This window comes from Aspergillus vadensis (assembly GCF_003184925.1).
Source record: "Aspergillus vadensis CBS 113365 unplaced genomic scaffold BO88scaffold_27, whole genome shotgun sequence".
In the NCBI taxonomy this organism is placed as follows: domain Eukaryota; kingdom Fungi; phylum Ascomycota; class Eurotiomycetes; order Eurotiales; family Aspergillaceae; genus Aspergillus; species Aspergillus vadensis.
In genome coordinates this window covers 24,650-41,878 of record NW_020292065.1, presented here as the reverse complement: position 1 = coordinate 41,878, position 17,229 = coordinate 24,650, and the positions used below count along the sequence as shown (strand labels likewise).

General features: G+C 49.4%; 8 protein-coding genes across 8 annotated transcripts; 5 read left to right on the top strand and 3 right to left on the bottom strand.

The window, feature by feature from the left end:
* Positions 1–126: 126 nt before the first annotated feature.
* Positions 127–1,043, top strand: BO88DRAFT_471808 (RraA family protein; the record flags this gene model as incomplete). The annotated part of the gene is made up of 4 exons (XM_025711716.1): positions 127–189; positions 267–437; positions 509–679; positions 762–1,043. The coding sequence occupies 4 exons, from the start codon at positions 127–129 to the stop codon at positions 1,041–1,043; spliced, it is 687 nt and encodes a 228-aa protein (XP_025558722.1).
* A 343-nt stretch (positions 1,044–1,386) lies between these two features.
* On the bottom strand, positions 1,387–3,085 carry BO88DRAFT_428986 (MFS transporter; the record flags this gene model as incomplete). The annotated part of the gene is made up of 5 exons (XM_025709113.1): positions 1,387–1,644; positions 1,718–1,772; positions 1,864–2,503; positions 2,554–2,827; positions 2,891–3,085. The coding sequence occupies 5 exons, from the start codon at positions 3,083–3,085 to the stop codon at positions 1,387–1,389; spliced, it is 1,422 nt and encodes a 473-aa protein (XP_025558721.1).
* Positions 3,086–3,555: 470 nt separating this feature from the next.
* On the top strand, positions 3,556–4,017 carry BO88DRAFT_457442 (Dabb family protein; the record flags this gene model as incomplete). The annotated part of the gene is made up of 3 exons (XM_025710991.1): positions 3,556–3,574; positions 3,633–3,861; positions 3,918–4,017. 3 exons carry the CDS (start codon positions 3,556–3,558, stop codon positions 4,015–4,017), a joined length of 348 nt encoding a protein of 115 aa, XP_025558720.1.
* A 247-nt stretch (positions 4,018–4,264) lies between these two features.
* BO88DRAFT_471805 (Ldh family oxidoreductase) lies at positions 4,265–5,402 on the top strand (the record flags this gene model as incomplete). Its single annotated transcript, XM_025711715.1, has 2 exons — positions 4,265–4,411; positions 4,461–5,402. 2 exons carry the CDS (start codon positions 4,265–4,267, stop codon positions 5,400–5,402), a joined length of 1,089 nt encoding a protein of 362 aa, XP_025558719.1.
* A 939-nt stretch (positions 5,403–6,341) lies between these two features.
* Positions 6,342–7,364, bottom strand: BO88DRAFT_349452 (class II fructose-bisphosphate aldolase; the record flags this gene model as incomplete). Its single annotated transcript, XM_025703454.1, has 3 exons — positions 6,342–6,609; positions 6,687–7,196; positions 7,270–7,364. The coding sequence occupies 3 exons, from the start codon at positions 7,362–7,364 to the stop codon at positions 6,342–6,344; spliced, it is 873 nt and encodes a 290-aa protein (XP_025558718.1).
* A 1,409-nt stretch (positions 7,365–8,773) lies between these two features.
* On the top strand, positions 8,774–9,652 carry BO88DRAFT_446525 (GFA family protein). The gene is made up of 2 exons (XM_025710290.1): positions 8,774–9,212; positions 9,264–9,652. The coding sequence occupies exons 1-2, from the start codon at positions 8,889–8,891 to the stop codon at positions 9,330–9,332; spliced, it is 393 nt and encodes a 130-aa protein (XP_025558717.1). The 5' UTR covers positions 8,774–8,888; the 3' UTR covers positions 9,333–9,652.
* Positions 9,566–11,294, bottom strand: BO88DRAFT_395998 (MFS transporter; the record flags this gene model as incomplete). The annotated part of the gene is made up of 3 exons (XM_025705210.1): positions 11,038–11,294; positions 10,474–10,930; positions 9,566–10,390 (listed from the first exon to the last, which is right to left on the bottom strand). The coding sequence occupies exons 1-3, from the start codon at positions 11,229–11,231 to the stop codon at positions 9,566–9,568; spliced, it is 1,476 nt and encodes a 491-aa protein (XP_025558716.1). The 5' UTR covers positions 11,232–11,294.
* Positions 11,295–15,250: 3,956 nt separating this feature from the next.
* BO88DRAFT_148999 (uncharacterized protein) lies at positions 15,251–17,175 on the top strand. The gene has a single exon (XM_025701506.1). The coding sequence runs from the start codon at positions 15,527–15,529 to the stop codon at positions 16,913–16,915; it is 1,389 nt and encodes a 462-aa protein (XP_025558715.1). The 5' UTR covers positions 15,251–15,526; the 3' UTR covers positions 16,916–17,175.
* The last annotated feature ends 54 nt before the right edge of the window (positions 17,176–17,229 follow it).

Below are 17,229 nucleotides of genomic sequence, written 5' to 3'. Positions count from 1 at the left end.
GATCAGCCGATATTGCCGATATCGCCCCTTCAGGACGCCTGCAAATTGCATAAAGTCGATTGGATGCACTTCAGCGACCTCAGCCAGACATCATCTTCACTGAATACTAGCGGGTTTATCTCAAAAATGACTCCTGCGAGCAAGTCACAAGATATCATTGAGCGTCTCAAACAATGGGGCGCTTGCGACGTAAGACCACGACCATCCACAGACCCAACACATTGGTACTTGCTGGGCAACTCGTAATCAATGCTGACTTACACTAGGTTGCGGATGGCCTCAGTAAACTCAAACACCCAGACGGAGGCTTCCTCGAAGGCCTCACCCTGTATTCGCCAGACTACCAAGCCGGAGAGACCAAGATCGTTGGCCAGGCATTCACGGTGAAGTTTGTGCCAACAGATGACCAAGCTGCTCCGAAACTCAGTGGAAACTATGTACGTGACGTCTCTTTTCTGGGCATGGAAACCCACAGCTCTGTGTCGGCTGACTGGTTTCTATGAGGTAGATTGATATGGTCCCACCCGGAGTTGTGATTGTTATATCCCAGCCCTTACCACAGGTAAACGCCGTCTATGGTGGGCTGATGACCTTGCGGGCACAGGCGGTAGGTGCAGCCGGGGTCGTGATTGACGGACGCGTACGAGATTTAGGAGAGCACCGAGCGCTAAAATTTCCTGTATGTCTTATTTCTTCTCATGGCCAACACGTCGGCGCCCTGGCTCCAACAACACTACTAATAGCTACGTTAAATGGTACAGCTGTTCGCCAGATATGCCGGCACAACAGCTGGTGGGGCAGTCTGTCGGCCTTCTGAAGTAAACGTTCCCGTGCGGCTGCACTCTCAACATCAGGAGACTTGGATCAACCCGGGTGATTATATCGTGGCCGATTTGAATGGAGTTGTGCGTGTTCCAAAGGAGACGGTGGAGGACGTGCTTGACGTTATTCCAGACATTGTGGAAGCCGATCGGAAGTGTGCAGAGGCAATCAGGGCAGGAAGGAGTGTAGAAGATGTTTTCAAAGAGTTTAGAGGGCGGTAGGGGTGGTTGATAAGTGACATAAAGTTTTGTTGCATTGGCCTGGCTATCCAGTCCTTCGCGTCGCATAGTATATCCGTCTTTTAAGAGGCGGCTTCAGCAAAGGAGATCCAAAGAAAGCTGATTTGTCATCTGCCGTCAAATTGCGACTACTTAGTAGTCTGATCAATGAAAGAATACCCCCTTCAAAAGCTCTGAGGACTAGATATATTTGATTCCACTGTGGCAAGTCAGGGGAAACACATCGAACTATGAGGGATGACATTGTCACAAAGCAGTAACTACAAAGGAGCATAGAGATGATGGAAGAGCAGTACTCCCCAGAATACACGAGCTTTTGGTTAGGCTAGGCAATGTATCGGAACCCCTCCCTTCGCGCGATGCGCTCCTCATCAGAGACACCAGCAATCTCCCTCTGACTTTGACCTTTCATCTCTTCCGCCACGGTTGACTCCCCCCTCTCGATGCGCCGATTAGCCCGAAGGAGAACAAATCGCATAAATATCGCTAGCACAATCGCACCGAGTGAGAAGGCTGAGTTCGCCGCCATGGCGGTTACGTACTGCGGAGCGGAGCTGTCGGGGTAGAAGTACGAGGAGAAGATCTGCAAAAGCACTGTTAGCATGGTAATCCCTTTATTTGTTTCGTTTGTTGAAGGTAAGAAAGTTGGTATGTACTTGCGAAAGGTTCCCAAAGGCATTAACAAATGCCACAACCGAGGCCCGCTTAATTCTAGGCCGAAGCATTGTTTTCTGTGTCCAGGCCAGCACGACAGCGTTCGAGCCATGCCCCCCAGCTACCATCAAAAATCATGGCGAAGTACCTCGCCCCCGTATTCAGCGTAGCGGCTGCAATAATGAAACCGGCAATCGCAACTGAAAGTGGCCAGATAGCGTGAAAGGACGAATTGCGAAGCTGATTGGCAGACCAATTGTTAGCTATGGAGATTGCTAGGGCTACCATGTACGGTGGCACAGTAAGCAGCAAGGTATTAACCATGCTAAAACCTAGCGTCTTAACGACGGCGGGAAAAAAGTTAGATGTCGCACTCGCGACTTGGATGCAAAGGAAAATAAGCGCGAAGGCGTACAGCCGCCAGTCGCTAAAAGCCATCTGGAACCCGTAGCTCCAGCGTTTATCATCTTTGTTAACCTGACCGGCATCCGCAATTAGTCGCCATTCGGCAACGGCACGCTCTTCCTGGGTTAGCCAGGGGGTATTCGAGGGGTAGTTTGGGAGGACGAAGAAGGCCATAAGAGCAATAAATATGGTTGCTGAGCCCTCGATAATAAAGATCCAGCGCCATGATTCGAGCTCTCGGGCCCTGTCTAGACCGCTCGTAATGCCGGCACCGATAAGCCCGGAGAATGCGCTTCCCAACTGGGAGCCGGAGAAAAGAAAAGCGCTGCGGACCCCCATTTCGGAACGCTTATACCAGGATGAGATGAGGAAGAGCGCGCCGGCTGTTAGAGTCATGTCAGGAGTGTCCCACGGGAGGAGGTTGGAATCTTACGATAGAACGCTGCCTCAACAAACCCAAGAAGGAGCCGCAGGGCATACAAACCGGCTGCTTTATGGACGACTCCTACCAGCGCAGAGAGCATGCCCCAGATGACCATAACGGATGGGATGTAGAGTGAAGGGTGTAGGTTGGCCAGGAAAATATTTGATGGAATTTGCATCAGCACGTAACCAGCAAAAAGCAGAGCCACGGCCGTAGCATAGTGCGTGCTGCTTAGACCAAGGGAGCTCTCGATGCCGGCTATCTTTGCGGCTGATATGTTGTTCTACACCACATATGTCGTGTTATCATGAGGCCCACTGAAAGGTGCAGAGGGAGGGGGAATTACTCGGTCCAGGTAGTTCATCACAAAAATAATCCAAACACAGAGCAAAAGACGCACATCCAGCTTCTTCTTCAGCTTCCTCTCTGCCAGGGCAAATTGCTCGGGAGTCATTATCCGGGCAGGCGTTAGTCGATTAGGCTCGAGACAGGCTTTGCTTGAACTGACAAACTCGGCATGCTCGACGGATTTGTGCTCCATGGTGTCGCAACGATGTAACGGATGAGTCCAAGCAGTAGTTGTGGTATCGGCTGGAATGAGACAATACAGGAATATTTAACATTGCAGCAGCTTCGCTATATGGGATACCCATCATCAAGTATACCATTTCCCCGCGGGGGTGCCAAGCAGTCAAACCCCACGGGGAGAGCACTACAACCCCGCTGAGGCAGCACTTGGCTGGGACTAGCCTTGACATGGTCTGCTAGTGCTATAAACGGTAATTCCCGCCAGGACTTCGGATAGCAGCCATGGCAGTCGTAAGGGGCTTTTCGGGCCAGGAGGCGAACGGCAAAGCGCCGAGAAGATGAGGTTGCCTTCTCTACCCCGTCCGCGGTTAGGAGCCGGGACATGCTTATAAAATCGTTCGTTATTGGCTGGTTCTACTCTGGATCTCATTTTATTTCCCGAAGATAGAGGATAGCACCCACGGTATCTGCAAATAGAGCAAAATGACAATCGTGCATATGGGTACACTGGTTCACTTCTATCCGCGTCATCAGAAGCTAACGAACTTGTTTGATGCTAGTAATGTTCAAGTTCCGCTCCGATGTAACTGCGGCGCATAAAGAGACCTTCGCTCGAGAACTCAAGAAGCTCAAAAATCTGGACTGCGTGAAAGGACATCGACTAGTCGTGGGAGGGCCATCAATGACCGACCCCATTGAACGAAGTAAAGGGTTTGAGTTTGCGCTTTTGAGCTTCCATGAGTCTCTTGCAGACCTAGAGAAGTATCAGGCAAGCAAGGAACACCACTGGTGAGCGGCAACGTAATCAGAGTCCAGGAAGCTGCTAATATCGTCGTTGTGCGTAGGGTTACAAGCACGTATATGTTTCCATACAAGGAGGATCTGGTCCGTTTTGACTTTGAAGTTCCGCCGGAGGACGAGTACATGTTTTTGTTCTCATATTGAAAAAACGTTCCGAAGATAGTTGCCGCTGAGAAGTATGTGAAAACGGCGACTTTGGACTTACTGCTCTTCATTCCACTCAATGAATTACTGTAAAATCTACGAGTGGGGTGAGTGTCGGCGTTTAACCGACCTAACCCCCTCATCCGATTCTCGGGAACTTCAGACCTTGGCAGCACTATAAATCTACTCCCACAGACGCCGAAAGGTTATGTACGTAGCTAACCACTTCCTTTCTCTCACCATCAAGATGTCCTCCACTAACCAGTCACGTTATTACGCCGATCCGGAAAAAGCAAAGGAGTTCGCGACTGCACTCCTCGTCAAAGCAGGCCTTAAGTCAGAGGACGCACGCTCAATGGCAGAGTGCTTAGTCCTAGCCGATATCCGCGGTGTCGTAAGAATCCCAAAGTACTTTCTCTCTAGTACTAGCTAACAGATGATAGGATACTCATGGTCTCGCAAGGCTTCCACAGTACCTTGATCGCGTTAGCAACGGCCGGGTCAACGCCAGGCCAAGCATCAAGATCACCGACAAAACCCCCGTAGTTGCACATCTGGACGGCGATAACGGCTTCGGCTTCGTCGTCGCGACTCGCGGTATGGACGAAGCTATCAAACGTGCAGAAATCTATGGTATCGGAATGGTAACGGTCAACCACTCCAATCATTTTGGTATGGCGGCAACATACGTCCTCCAAGCACTCAAGGCAGATATGATCTCGCTTGTCTTCACTAATTCCGCGAAACAGATGCCCCCTTTCAGAGGGAAAGAAACGCTCCTCGGTATCTCGCCATTTGCTGCCGGTGCTCCTTCAAACACGGAGGTACCATATATCCTTGACATGGCGCCCTCTGTTGTTGCCAAGGGAAAGATCCGACGCGCCGCACGCCGTGGTGAGCCTATCCCTCCTGGCTGGGCCCTAGATGCAGATGGGAACCCAATGACGGACGCAAATGTTGCGTTAAATGGCAGCATGGCGCCAATTGGGGGGCCGAAGGGATCCGGTATTGTGATTCTTATGGACATTATGTCGGGCGTTTTGGCAGGCGCCGAGTTTGGCGGACAGGTTGGAGACCAGTATAAGGATACGAAGCCCCAGAATGTAGGCCATTGCTTTATTGCTGTCAAGCCCGATGTCATCATGAGCACGGACGATTTCAAAGCTCGAATGAATACACTTGCGCAACGTGTACACGGGGTTAGTCCGGCGCCCGGATTTTCGGAGGTGCTGTTTCCTGGAGAGCCCGAGCACTGGTTGGGGCTGCAGAGGCGGGCTGAGGGTATTCCCTATGCGGATGCTGAGAAGGCTCTTTTTGCTGATGCCGCAAAGCAGTATGATGTCCCAGAACTACCACTGTCAGATTGTCCGCTAGCATTATGTTGAAATTGTGGAAGTCCAAAAGACAATGTCTAGGCGGAGAGCAATTGTCTCGTTGAGAACATACAATGAGTTGTTCAGAGTCTCGTAACGTCCGCTTAAATATATTTAACCTCGCCCAACTAGTTCAATGCTTGATTAATTGAATTACACATACGAGTACAATAATTTAGGATAGTAGATTTGTTGATGGAAATGTTTTATAAGTTTTAGGAGTGATATTGCAAGACCAGGTTATTATTCAGTGGTTATCATATTTGTCAACCATATATAATCAACTACAATTCATACCTACGGAGACGATAATAGCAGCCCGTCTCTATATACTCACTAATACCAATACCTTATCAAATCAGGAGGCAATGATTGTTACCAGTTCCTCACATTTGGAGTGCCCTGAGACCTTTTGTTCATCTACAGTTTCAGTGCACTTCTTTCCTACTTGATGATAGACATCCATTGCCTGGCAGCTACATCAGAGTGTTGTCGAACCGGTGCAGTTGAGCTTGCGGGGATGCTCATACTCGTGATTCACTCTTTGCCATATACTGCCATTTCACAAATGTAGTCATTAACCCCACCCTCGGTCGGCCATACCCGGGCTAACCCATTGGACCGCTACCGAAGAGGTCGGTTAGATCCGTCTTTCCCGCGTGTTCATCGCCTCGCCAGTCGACTTGTTTTACTTTTTCAGAACGAAGGAATCAATCAACTACTTGTCTTTGGAAGAATAGTGAGTGACACGTAGACGCGTAACTAATGGATATTTCGAAGAAGAGAATGCTGACACACTACTGGTGTCCATTTCTTCATTCTGCATATATAATCATCGATCTTTCGTAGGGGAAACTGATATTGGTTTAGGTTCTGGAGTAGCTACTCGATGCATGTATGCTTGACAGCTAAATCCCTGGTACCATACTCTCTATGAATAATCAGGCTGAGTCAAGCCTTGCCTGCCGAGCCAAACAACTTCATCACCCTTTCCACCGACTCGGCGTAGATCTCGACTGCCCGTACCTTGAGCACAGTCAACTCCAGCTTTCCCGCATTCTCCGCTACAAACGCCGTGTAATTGTCGCGCACCGTCCGGTTAACATTCACCTTGCTCATGCCGCACTCAATTGCTTTGAGGAAAAGCTCGTCGGAGACCGGATGCGTACCATGCAGGACAAGCGGAGTGCACGGGACAGCCTCTTCGATCTGTTGGAGCCTGCACAGTATGAATGCAGTCAGTGGCCCTTTGATCTTCACAACCAAACCACATTGGAGTAATAAATGGTAGCCTACAGCTTCAAATCCCAACATCCCTCCGCTCCCACAACCCCGTAACCCCCATGCACATTCCCAAAACTGGGGGCCAAAAAGTCTGCCTGAGTCGCCTCCAGGAACTCCCGTGCATCGTCAGGCCTCGTCATCACACTGCCCAAATCCATGTTAGGAAGGCCATCCTCCCCACCCTCAATCCGCCCTAATTCAACCTCGACAGCCATACCGCGCTCATGCGCCCTGGCTACCGTGCTTGCGCAGAGCGCGACATTATCACCCTCATCCATGCTAGACCCATCGATCATTATCGAGTCAAAGGAGAGTGTGAGAGCGAATTCGATGTCAGCGGGCTCGATGCAGTGGTCTAGATGCACAGCGATGGGGACGGAAGCGGCATGCGCGGCAGCGACGACGAAGCGGATGAAGTGTGCGCCCTGGAAGTGCATAGTCCAGGGGAAGAGTTGAATTATGGCGGGACTCTGCGCGCGCTCAGCGGCGCGGATGACGGCCATGATGCCGTCGGTGTTATAGCTTTTGTTAATTCGTTAGGTCTCGTAGTGAGGGGGGATTAGGCTGGAAGACAGATTCACGGGGAAATTTGTACCAGTTGTAGGCGCCAACAGCGTATTTGCCAATCTTTGCGGCATTAAGGATGGAGCGCGTACGGTTGGTCTGGTGAGATCTAGGGCAAGTGGACATTTTGGGGTGCCAACTCTGTCAAATGAATAGGTTCTTTGGGAGATGTGAGGCAATAGTCACTTTTTTAGGTTAATATACAATGCGTCACCTAGCTCAGTCCCGACGGACTTGCCTCCGAGGACAGCTCCGTCAACGGGGGATTCCGAGCGCGCCTTTGCCGAGTCCGAACGGTTGCCGCGTTCGGTGGTCCTCCTCGCCTGGTGATCGTATACATCCCTCGAATTAATCTGCAGATTGATAAGTTGCCATGGATAGTATGAAGGGAAACGGTGAGAAGAGTGGCTTCTTACGGAGTAGCCGGGCAGGCCTGTGTAGATACGTGGAGTTGTACCTGGGTACGGAGTTTATTAATATGTTGGTTTTATATTGATCTACTGATTCATTGAGAAATGGATAATATAGTGTCTCTTAAGGGCAGTGTTCAGGCTGAGAGTATTCCTGGTATTTGAGTCTCACATTATCAAGCCCGGATATAATGGATTCTTTTATGAGGAAAACTTGTCTATGAATTTGTATTGGAAACTATTCTATGTAGGGAATATGGGGCGGCCATGCCTTTTAATGGGATTAGATTGGCTTCGATCCAAGCAGTTCGTGCAAGGTATATGCAGATAAAGTACTATGGTGGGAAGAGCGGTATTAGAGATATTCTATATTATTGTGCTGAGATAGTCTGGTGAAGGATGGATCTGTAGTCTAGTTGCATGCCGGTCAATATATTTCTCATACTCTATGTAAAAGGTTATTGTTTGATCTGACTATCTAGATATTCTATTAATCGGCAACCTTTAGATCTAAAAGGTATTGGGATTATATTAGGCGTGTGCCTCAGGTCAATTCGTGTCATCGCGGGATTAAGCGCCCAAGTCATTGAGCAAAAGCCTCATTAAGTATATAGAAGATTATAGAGTGGCTCGTGTACTGGGAGAAAAGTGGGATCAATATTTGCAAAATGCCTTGGTTTCTATTACGCGCACTATCGAAATATTGATGGACTTGTATTTATAGCCGCCAGTGTGCCGATGTCATCTAAGAAGGATCATAGTTAGGTTGGACTTTCCACAACAGAAATGGTTAGAGAGACTGGCGGAAAACTGCCGAAAAAAAGAACAAAAGAGGGTGAAAAGTATATGATAATGATAATAAAAATTATAATAGAGAACTTTGAAAAGAAACTGGGGGGAAAAAAAAGGAAAATTAGAATAAGAATATGAATAAAAAGAAGATAAGGAAAATGAAAGATGAAAATGGTAATCAACAAGACCCTCTGATAGTGCGACGAAAAACTAGCATCAGGCGTATTGGCGGTGAGCTGCGGTTATCCGCGCTGATGTCAGATTGGTGCGGGGGTAGCCCTTGCTTACGGCACAATGTTCGTTAGACAGCCCTTGTCCCAACAGCTGATTGTTGGTCGGCCGTTTTAGTATCCTTTTAGAAGAAGCGCAAAGCCTTGGACGAGGTGGTTGAAGAGAGTACAACTTCCCTCCCACGGTCATCAATACCCAACCCCATCGACTGATCATCATGTCCTTCGTCCCCACCCCAACATCAGAGCAGAGCATGCACAAAGGCAAGTGCCACTGCGGCGCTGTGAGCTTCCGCTTTTCGCTGTCTCCACCTCTGTCCGAATATCCTGTCGTTAGCTGCAACTGCTCTATCTGCAGCAAGAATGGATACCTGCTCGTCTACCCCTCGCTCAAAGACTTCACCCTTGAGAGCGGCGACGAAACAACCCGGACGTACCAGTTTGGCCGGCGTCAGGGGAAGCACGAGTTTTGTGGGACCTGCGGGAGCAGTTGTTTCATCCGGTTGGTGGCAGAGGACGCGCCCCCAATCATAGCAGTGAATGTGAGTGCATCGGTCCAACTGAAGGGCCAAAGGTGATGCTAATCGTTCTAGGTCCGTTTACTGGAGGACTGTGATCTGGACAAACTTAATTACAAAAAATTTGATGGAAGGTCTCTCTAACCACGTTATACGTACCAGCTGCCGGCCTATCAGCTAAAATTTTGTTTTCACGAGATGCAGCCAGTCGACGTCACTCAGAAAACTCCACTCTCCGTCGGTATATGTAACCTCGTCCATCTCATACGAAAAGGAGACATTTGGGGGGGGTAACTCGGATATAACATTGGTAATATAGGATGTTCTATGTATATTATTCTATCAATGCTTTTGTCTATATACGTCTAGGGTATCTTTTACAACTTCACCTGAAATCGAGGGTGCGTCCGGATGCGTGCCCCGTACCGCCAGAAGAACAGCGGACACGCACACATCACGAGCGCAATGAAGGCGAGAAGAGAATTACCCCATCCCAAGCCCAGGGCATCGTACATGGAAGGTCCGGCCAAGGGCAACAGGGCCCCAACCAGCGATCGTAGACCCGTGTTGGCTGCCGTCACCGAGGCGGCGTAGCGGAGGTAGGAGTCGACCAAATAGGTACTGGCCGACATGAAGACGGTCATCAGGCCGATGGCAAAGACGCCAGTGCCCAGAATGGGGACTATCCAGTGGGTTTGAGCTTCGGCTGCCCAGCCGTACCAAAACAAGCCGATGGGGATGGCCCAACAGCCGAAGACCATGGGCGGCAAGCGTGATTCTGGGGTGAAACACCCCTTGGCCGAATGGGTGCGCGCAATGTGATTGGAGACAGCGCCACAGATGACGAGTCCGATCAGACAGCCCACACCGAATCCCAGGTATGCCAGGCCTGCAACGCCCGGGGAGAAATGATAGACGTCCTCGAAGATAGTGGTGATGGTGGTGAACATCAGGTACAAGTAGCCATAGGTGATGGCGGCAAAGAGCACCATGAGGAGGACGATGGGCGATTTGACGAGGAGCTTAATCGGGCGAGCCAATGCGATCAGAAGGAGCTCACGCGCCTGCTGGCCACGGTCATGGACCGAACGCAGGTTGGGATTGCCTGTAGCCTTGCGTAACCGGGCCGCTTTCCGCTCCAGAATGACGGGGGCATAGGTTTCGCGATACCAAATCATGCACAGAATACTCATCACTGCGGTCTATGGGGAAGACGATCCATGTATTAGCGGGTGACAGGAGTGAGGAGGAGAGGGGGGGGCGGAGTGTGGAAGTCTAGACTTACAGCGATCGCAATCACCCAAAACACCCAGCGCCAGCCTTCAGCTTCGGCGAGGAAGCCACCAGCTACTGGTCCTACCACAGGGCCAAGGATGGGCCCCATGGCCCAGATGGCCATGATGCCGGCGCGCTTCTCCTTGGGAACCATGTCGGCTACGGTGCCTGAGCCGATGGTGAGGGGGCAAACGCCGGCGGTACCAGCCAGAAGGCGAAAGACGATCAGCTGTGGCATGGTTTGGGCCACGGCGCAAGCGATGGTGAAGACGAGGAACAGGATGTTGCATGCATGATAGAGGGGCACCCGACCATAGATCTCCGAGAGCGGGGCGATGAAGAAAGGGCCGATCATATATCCTAGGACATAGACAGACACCACGAAGGAGGCGAGCATGGTACTAGTGGAGTGAAAATCGATCATAACATCCTCCACTCCGGGGGCGAACATGGAGGAAGCCAAGGGTCTAACGTGGTATTAGCCAGTAGCACCAAGAACGAACAGGACGGAAGAGGATATGATAAGCAAAATCAGAGAAGCAGCAGCAGCAGCAGCAGCAGCAGCGAGACATACGTGATAAAGGTGTTGAACGCCATTAGAACCAACTGGCGGCCTTTTTTCCAGCGAGGCCAGTTGAATGGGTTTTCGGGGTCATCGGGACCATCATAATCTACGACGTTGTCTGGATGCAGTTCAGTGGGCTGCAGAGTCGCGGGCGGCTGACCCTTTTCCAAGTCAGGGCTGGCGAGGGTATCGGATGCACCCATCTTGTTCCCTCCTCGGTATAGTCGAAGGAATTGGAAGGGAGAGGGAATTAGAACGGAAACAGGGATAAGCAGACTACATCTACTGGATAGAAGGGCAATGCCCCAGATTTTATGCTGGGAGGATTTTCAGACGATTTGAGGACGAATTGGCCGCAGCCCCGTCTCATGTTGACCCATGGGAAGTTATGCCGACCGTCAGGAACACTGGCAGATTAGAATAATAGCAAAGTAGTAACCGAACGGGTTATGCCACACTCCTAGTACTAGTTTCCAGAATCATTTCGGCTGTCTTCGATCCGCGGGCCAATGGGAAGGGTCAGTAGCCCCTAATACACATAAATTCCCCATCATAAATGCCCCTGCACAGCGAACCTAGTCTCTGGCCACTATTTATGTTGATGCATAATCGATAGATGTCGAGCATAACACTAACGAGACTAACTAAATTGATTAATTTGTTAGTTAGTTACATATTCCCGAAGAGCTTACGTCAGCTTGTCCTCATCCTCAATGTTGCCTCTTTATCTCTAACAATGTATTCAACGTCAAGTAGAATTGGAAGATACCTGCTTGTAAATGAGGCAAGATCGTTCGACGATATGGTCGGAGGATATTAGTCTTATGATGGGGAGACAGGGCATGAAAACAGAATGTCTTCATTCTGCACAGAGTTATGCTGTGCTCGGCTCTCTGGTTTTTTCTTCCCGAAAGTGGGGCGACCCACTAAATCTAAAGCAGGGATTGATGGGGGGATGAATGGGAAACCGAAAACGAGACCGAAAACGAAAAGTCACATAAATATGACCAGGAAGTCATAAGCGAGGTAATAGTAGCCGGTCTGGATGTGCTGGTCGAGAGGGTTAGTAAGTACTAACACTACGGAGTAGTATATCAGGATAAACACTCTCGGTCAGACCTGGAGATTCCTGGTTTTTTCCTGTAAGAAGTTCAAGTTCAACCCATACTTAGTACTGAATGCCACTGTCTACAAAAATATATTTTCTACACAACTTAGTACTATACTTACTACCATGGTAGTACCACAACATAGTACCCTTGTGACGCCTCTAGCAATTCCAACTAACCTATTCCCCGGTATTGATCATATAAGAAAGTAGGCTTACAACAAAATCAAAGTAACAACATTGACAGATGCCAATAATTTCTTGCCGCTTTTAATAGAATAGTTACAGAGGTAGCTCGTTGGTTGTTCTCCTCCATTCAGCTGTTCTGAGGTGGGCCATGCTGATGATTCTCTATTATGTATTAAATACTTCCACACGGAACAGACATGCGAAAGTCTATAATGATGAGGGTAACCAAGCAGACACATCAGCGCAGAATGATGACGGACCTATTAGCCGGGTCCCTAACTTATAGTTTGGCTAATGATACAGATATGCTTCTGTAGGGCGATGGCGCGATGTGAGGCTCTAGCATGTGGCAGTTTATCACGTAGACGAGTTTAAGTAAGCTTAATGCCTGAGATCGCACGGATTGATGAACTGTTTATGGAGCTTATAGACCACGGGCGGCCAATCATGTCAATGGTTCCTGGAACATGACCTTTAACTTAGTTATAGTGTTTATTGCGAGCTGACTAAGAAAGTGGTAAAGAACACCGACACATTTTAATGCTATTTGTCATGGCGTGGGCATCGGTTCCGTGCTTGATATTGGTATGGGTATGTCAAGGACCACTTTTTTATCAGGGGACCAGAGAGACTGTCGGAGGCTACCAGCTGTCATTCGGGCTGAGTTGCGTTGAAAAGCAACATACGCGAAGGCTTTGTTGACTTGTAGCATGTTATGGGAACTGAAGCTATTGAGTACTCTGATTGTTGTCACCCGTGATTCACCGCAAGATTAGAATCAATATTGCTCGCGTCTCTATATCTCGAATCTTATTTCGCACACTCTGGCCTTCTACAGCCAGAACATCGACGCGGTGGGTCACTACATATAAGAGACATACGGCATCCGCCAGTAAAGTGCCAGAACTCCCAACACATCAATGGACTATGAGGCAGGGAGGCAGTCCTCAGCAGCGGCCAAACAGCATACAGTGATGATATTACAAACCTTCATCCTCGGCAACATTAACTCCATTACGAGCGTCAAACTCCGAACCGACACTCTAGATATGAATAATGTCCGTGCAAGTGGCTGTGGAGATAGCACCCCCAGATGGACAAAATTATACTTTATCATTGCTATTCCTAGTATAGCTAATTGTGACAGCAAAAATACTTGTAAAGTATATGTGGTTAGCACTTTACTATAGAGCAACAATAAACAGACTATTGTAGCAGAAGCAGGCGAGAGTATCATGCCAAATAAAGTAAAAGTTTTTTTATAGTCTTTAACTCCATAGTCATTATTGTCAGTGAACATGAGAACACAATTGCATTGATGAATTAGTATATAGGAGATTTGATCAAGTTTCATAATCTTACCATGGACACCTAGAACGTGAATATGGAGATGGCCGTGGATGTGAGGCAACAATGTTAATTGCGAGATCTCTCCGCCATGATCTTTTGCCGCGAGCTGGACCTAGGAGTCCTTGCTGGCCTATGTATCACAGCCCAGAAGGGGACGATAGATGTCATGATGCTCCGATGTCACATACCTGACGACTTATCAGTCTCTACCTTCAAGACTACTGCATCACTCAGCATCAGCCCAGCATCCGCATTCACGATCAAGGTAGCATTTCTCATTCACCAGCCAGATAAAGCGGCGGAAATGTTCTCCAAGCCTCAACACAAGAATATACCTCGACCTCAATGGCAGTACGATGAGAACCACTAGATGGACTGTCACATATAATTCTTCCTGTCTCTCTCGATATGCATGTAGAACTCAGTTCCCTTATTTTCATCTATCCGAGTCCGGGTTCGCGACCGGCTGCTCAATATTCTCGTTGGCATTAAGGCTACAGCATTTGCAGTCACTAGATCACCAACCGTCAGGACTAGTAGTATTGTGACCGCTGCACCAGGAAAATATATTTGCAAGACTGGGTACCAGCCCGCGGACGACTTCACTTTCGACATTAATACCTATATGGCCGATATATATTCAGATACTCTCTCTCCAATATGACTCTGTCAACCCATAACACCGAGCGCATCGATTTCGGAGCTCTCCAAAGACATGACCCTAGACGTTAAGCCATGATATGCTCCCCAGGAGCGGTCTGAAGACCAATACTGCTTGCTGGTGCTCGCCTCTATACGATTTGCCTGTCGAATAACTAGCCCGCAGGCGATGTCCGTAACTCAATTTACCTATATGTTACGCCACTTATGTTGCACATGAAGCGTACAGAAACCTTTGAAATAAGGTACGCAAAAACCGACAAACCCAGTGTCTTCTCATCGACCAGAAAGTTCGGTCTGATGGAAGGCACGTCAGTTATTCACGAGTTCGTTATCCATAAACGAATGACCACAATTATGAGAAAGCGTCAAATGTCTGCATATCGCTATGGCCCCTCATGGACTAAACCACAGGCCATTGAGTCTTTGGATTGGTTGCATCTTTTAGCACAGGGTTCAACCCTCGGTGTGGCTTGTCCACAGAGTGGATTCGACCAAAAGGAATACGAACTCCAGCCAACTTCTCGACCAGGGGCACAATCACGAGATAGCTCGAGACTTAGGCACCAGGGGCCAGCCAGGCAACATTGTAGGAATTTCGGAACAAGCCGTCGAAGTCTGTTTGATCTAGTGGCATAAACTAGACTCGATTGCGACCGTGAACAGAATCGGGTGTCAAGAGCGAAGGCGCTAACAGTTCTCGCCCCCCAGTCCGGTTTGCCACACAAAGAAAGGGAACCGGACGTATCGCGACCTGTCTGAGGCCTGAAAACCCATGAATATTTGTTGATGAGCGTACAATAGGAAGAGAGAGGGTATGGAACTTTCCAAGGCCTGAATCATAACGAGAGACAACTTAGTATCAGATTTTGCCTGTTGGACCCTGGTGAAATTACCTCGACGGGGAAGGAAGAAAAAAAGCGTGAGTCTTAGCGCCGGCGCTAAACCCTCCTAAAAGGCTCCATTCCGGACCCTTTTTCGAAACCCTGCCAATCAGTTACCCGAGGCGGCAATCTATCAAGATGCAGCAATTTCCACCTGTTCCTGCGTGGAGTGATATGAGGCTCGAACCTCGAGGTAATTATAGATAAGCCCGGAGGGACACCACAATGGACCCTGGACTGCCCTCGTTCGGATTCCCCCTCCTCTCTCCCTCCCTCACCCACCATTCTCAGCGGTTGTCCGTCGGAGATGGCATCCTCACGTTCGTTTTCGGGATTCATCTCCCTTCTGCTTCTGTCCCAACTCTTTTCCTTCGTTTATGCTGCCCCATGGATTGTCACTGCAGACTACCAGGAGGTGGTCACCACAGAAAGGCATTACTATGCAACGTACACCACCACTCTCATTGAGCAAATCACTCCCACCGTCACTTCCATGCCCGAGGCAGTCTCCACCGCTACCTCCCTCGGCTCCTCGAATTACTACTACTACTACAACGACGACGATGATGACGCCGAAAAGGACGTGACTATCATTCAACAACTTTACCCAACAGGCGTCGGGTCAGTGGTTGATGATTACGACTACGATTATGGCTATGGCTATGACGACGATGATGTTTACCACAGCACTAAGTTCGTTGTCAACATGACCTATTCGGCTCCCACTGGTTGCTCATCTCGCTGGACCCAGACAACAGCGGTTGAGGTTGTCCCGCCTACAGAGGTCCAGGATCTGCTCCCACGCACGGCTGTTGCTACATCGATCTCGGTCGACTCTGTGAGACCTTTTCAGCCAACAACCTACACTATCGACATTGTCTACGTTGATCCCACGCAGCTCCCCACAAGCTCACTGGAGTCAATGAGCTTGTACAACCGGCCTACCTCATTGTATACTGCTTCTAGCTGTGCCTACACTGGCAGCAGCGGGAACGGGTACTACAGCGGCAGCTCGTACTACGGCTATTACGGCTATGATGACGGTTACAACTGGTTCACGGACGATAACTACATGGGTATCACGCCGCTGGCACTTACCCTCATCTTGACACTTGGCTGGATCGGCCTCTGGTTGATCCTAGGTTTTATTGAGGCGTGGATCCGATTCCGCCGCCTGATGATGGGCTGGCAAACACGTCGCGGTCTCCCTGTCTGCTGGTCACTGACTATTCTCCCCTTTACCCTGTTACTGTTATGCTTTTTCCGGAAGGGTTATCGCGCTCGCTCTGATGCAGATGGGGAGGTCCTTCGCAAGCGGTGGAAGGCGATGGGTTTCTGGACTAAGCTGCGTCTCTTCTTCGTCTGGGGATTTCGGTACAAATATCCGCCAGTGTTGGGTCCTGCACCTGCCCGGGTCAAGACTAGCAAGCAGCCAGCAAAGAATCCCGGTCCTCGACTATTGGAGCCCAGTCCCTCGCCCAGTGTGGCGCCACAATCGCGGCCGGGATCAGCCTCTGCATCCACCGGCGCTGCTGCTGCTGCTGCTCCGACTTCTAGTCCGGCTGATCCCGAAATGGCGATGGTTTCTTCCACACCCGTCACACACCCACAAGAAACCACTGTGCCGCCAGCCACGACTACTGCCCCCGAAGCGCCTCCTCGTCACCAGGATGATGAGATTGGTCGGGCGAATTAATCCTTCAAGTCGTGTTCAAAATGCTCATGGTCCTAGTCTGATACCCTGAAGGCCACTCTTTCTTATACTATCGTCCATCACATCTCAGAGAAACCCTCATGCTATATCCAATGATTAAATGTATTCCATAATAAGCTAATGTATTTACTGGGTCTTACAATTTGGGCCAGCCGACGGTGTGCGCGGTAACACCACTAGTCAATATATATACTAATGATAATATGTATCTACCAAGAGTATCAAACCAACGAGTTTGAAAGAAGAAGATATAAGTACTGACCGGCTATCTTCTGTGGTATGCCCAGGGAAGGATC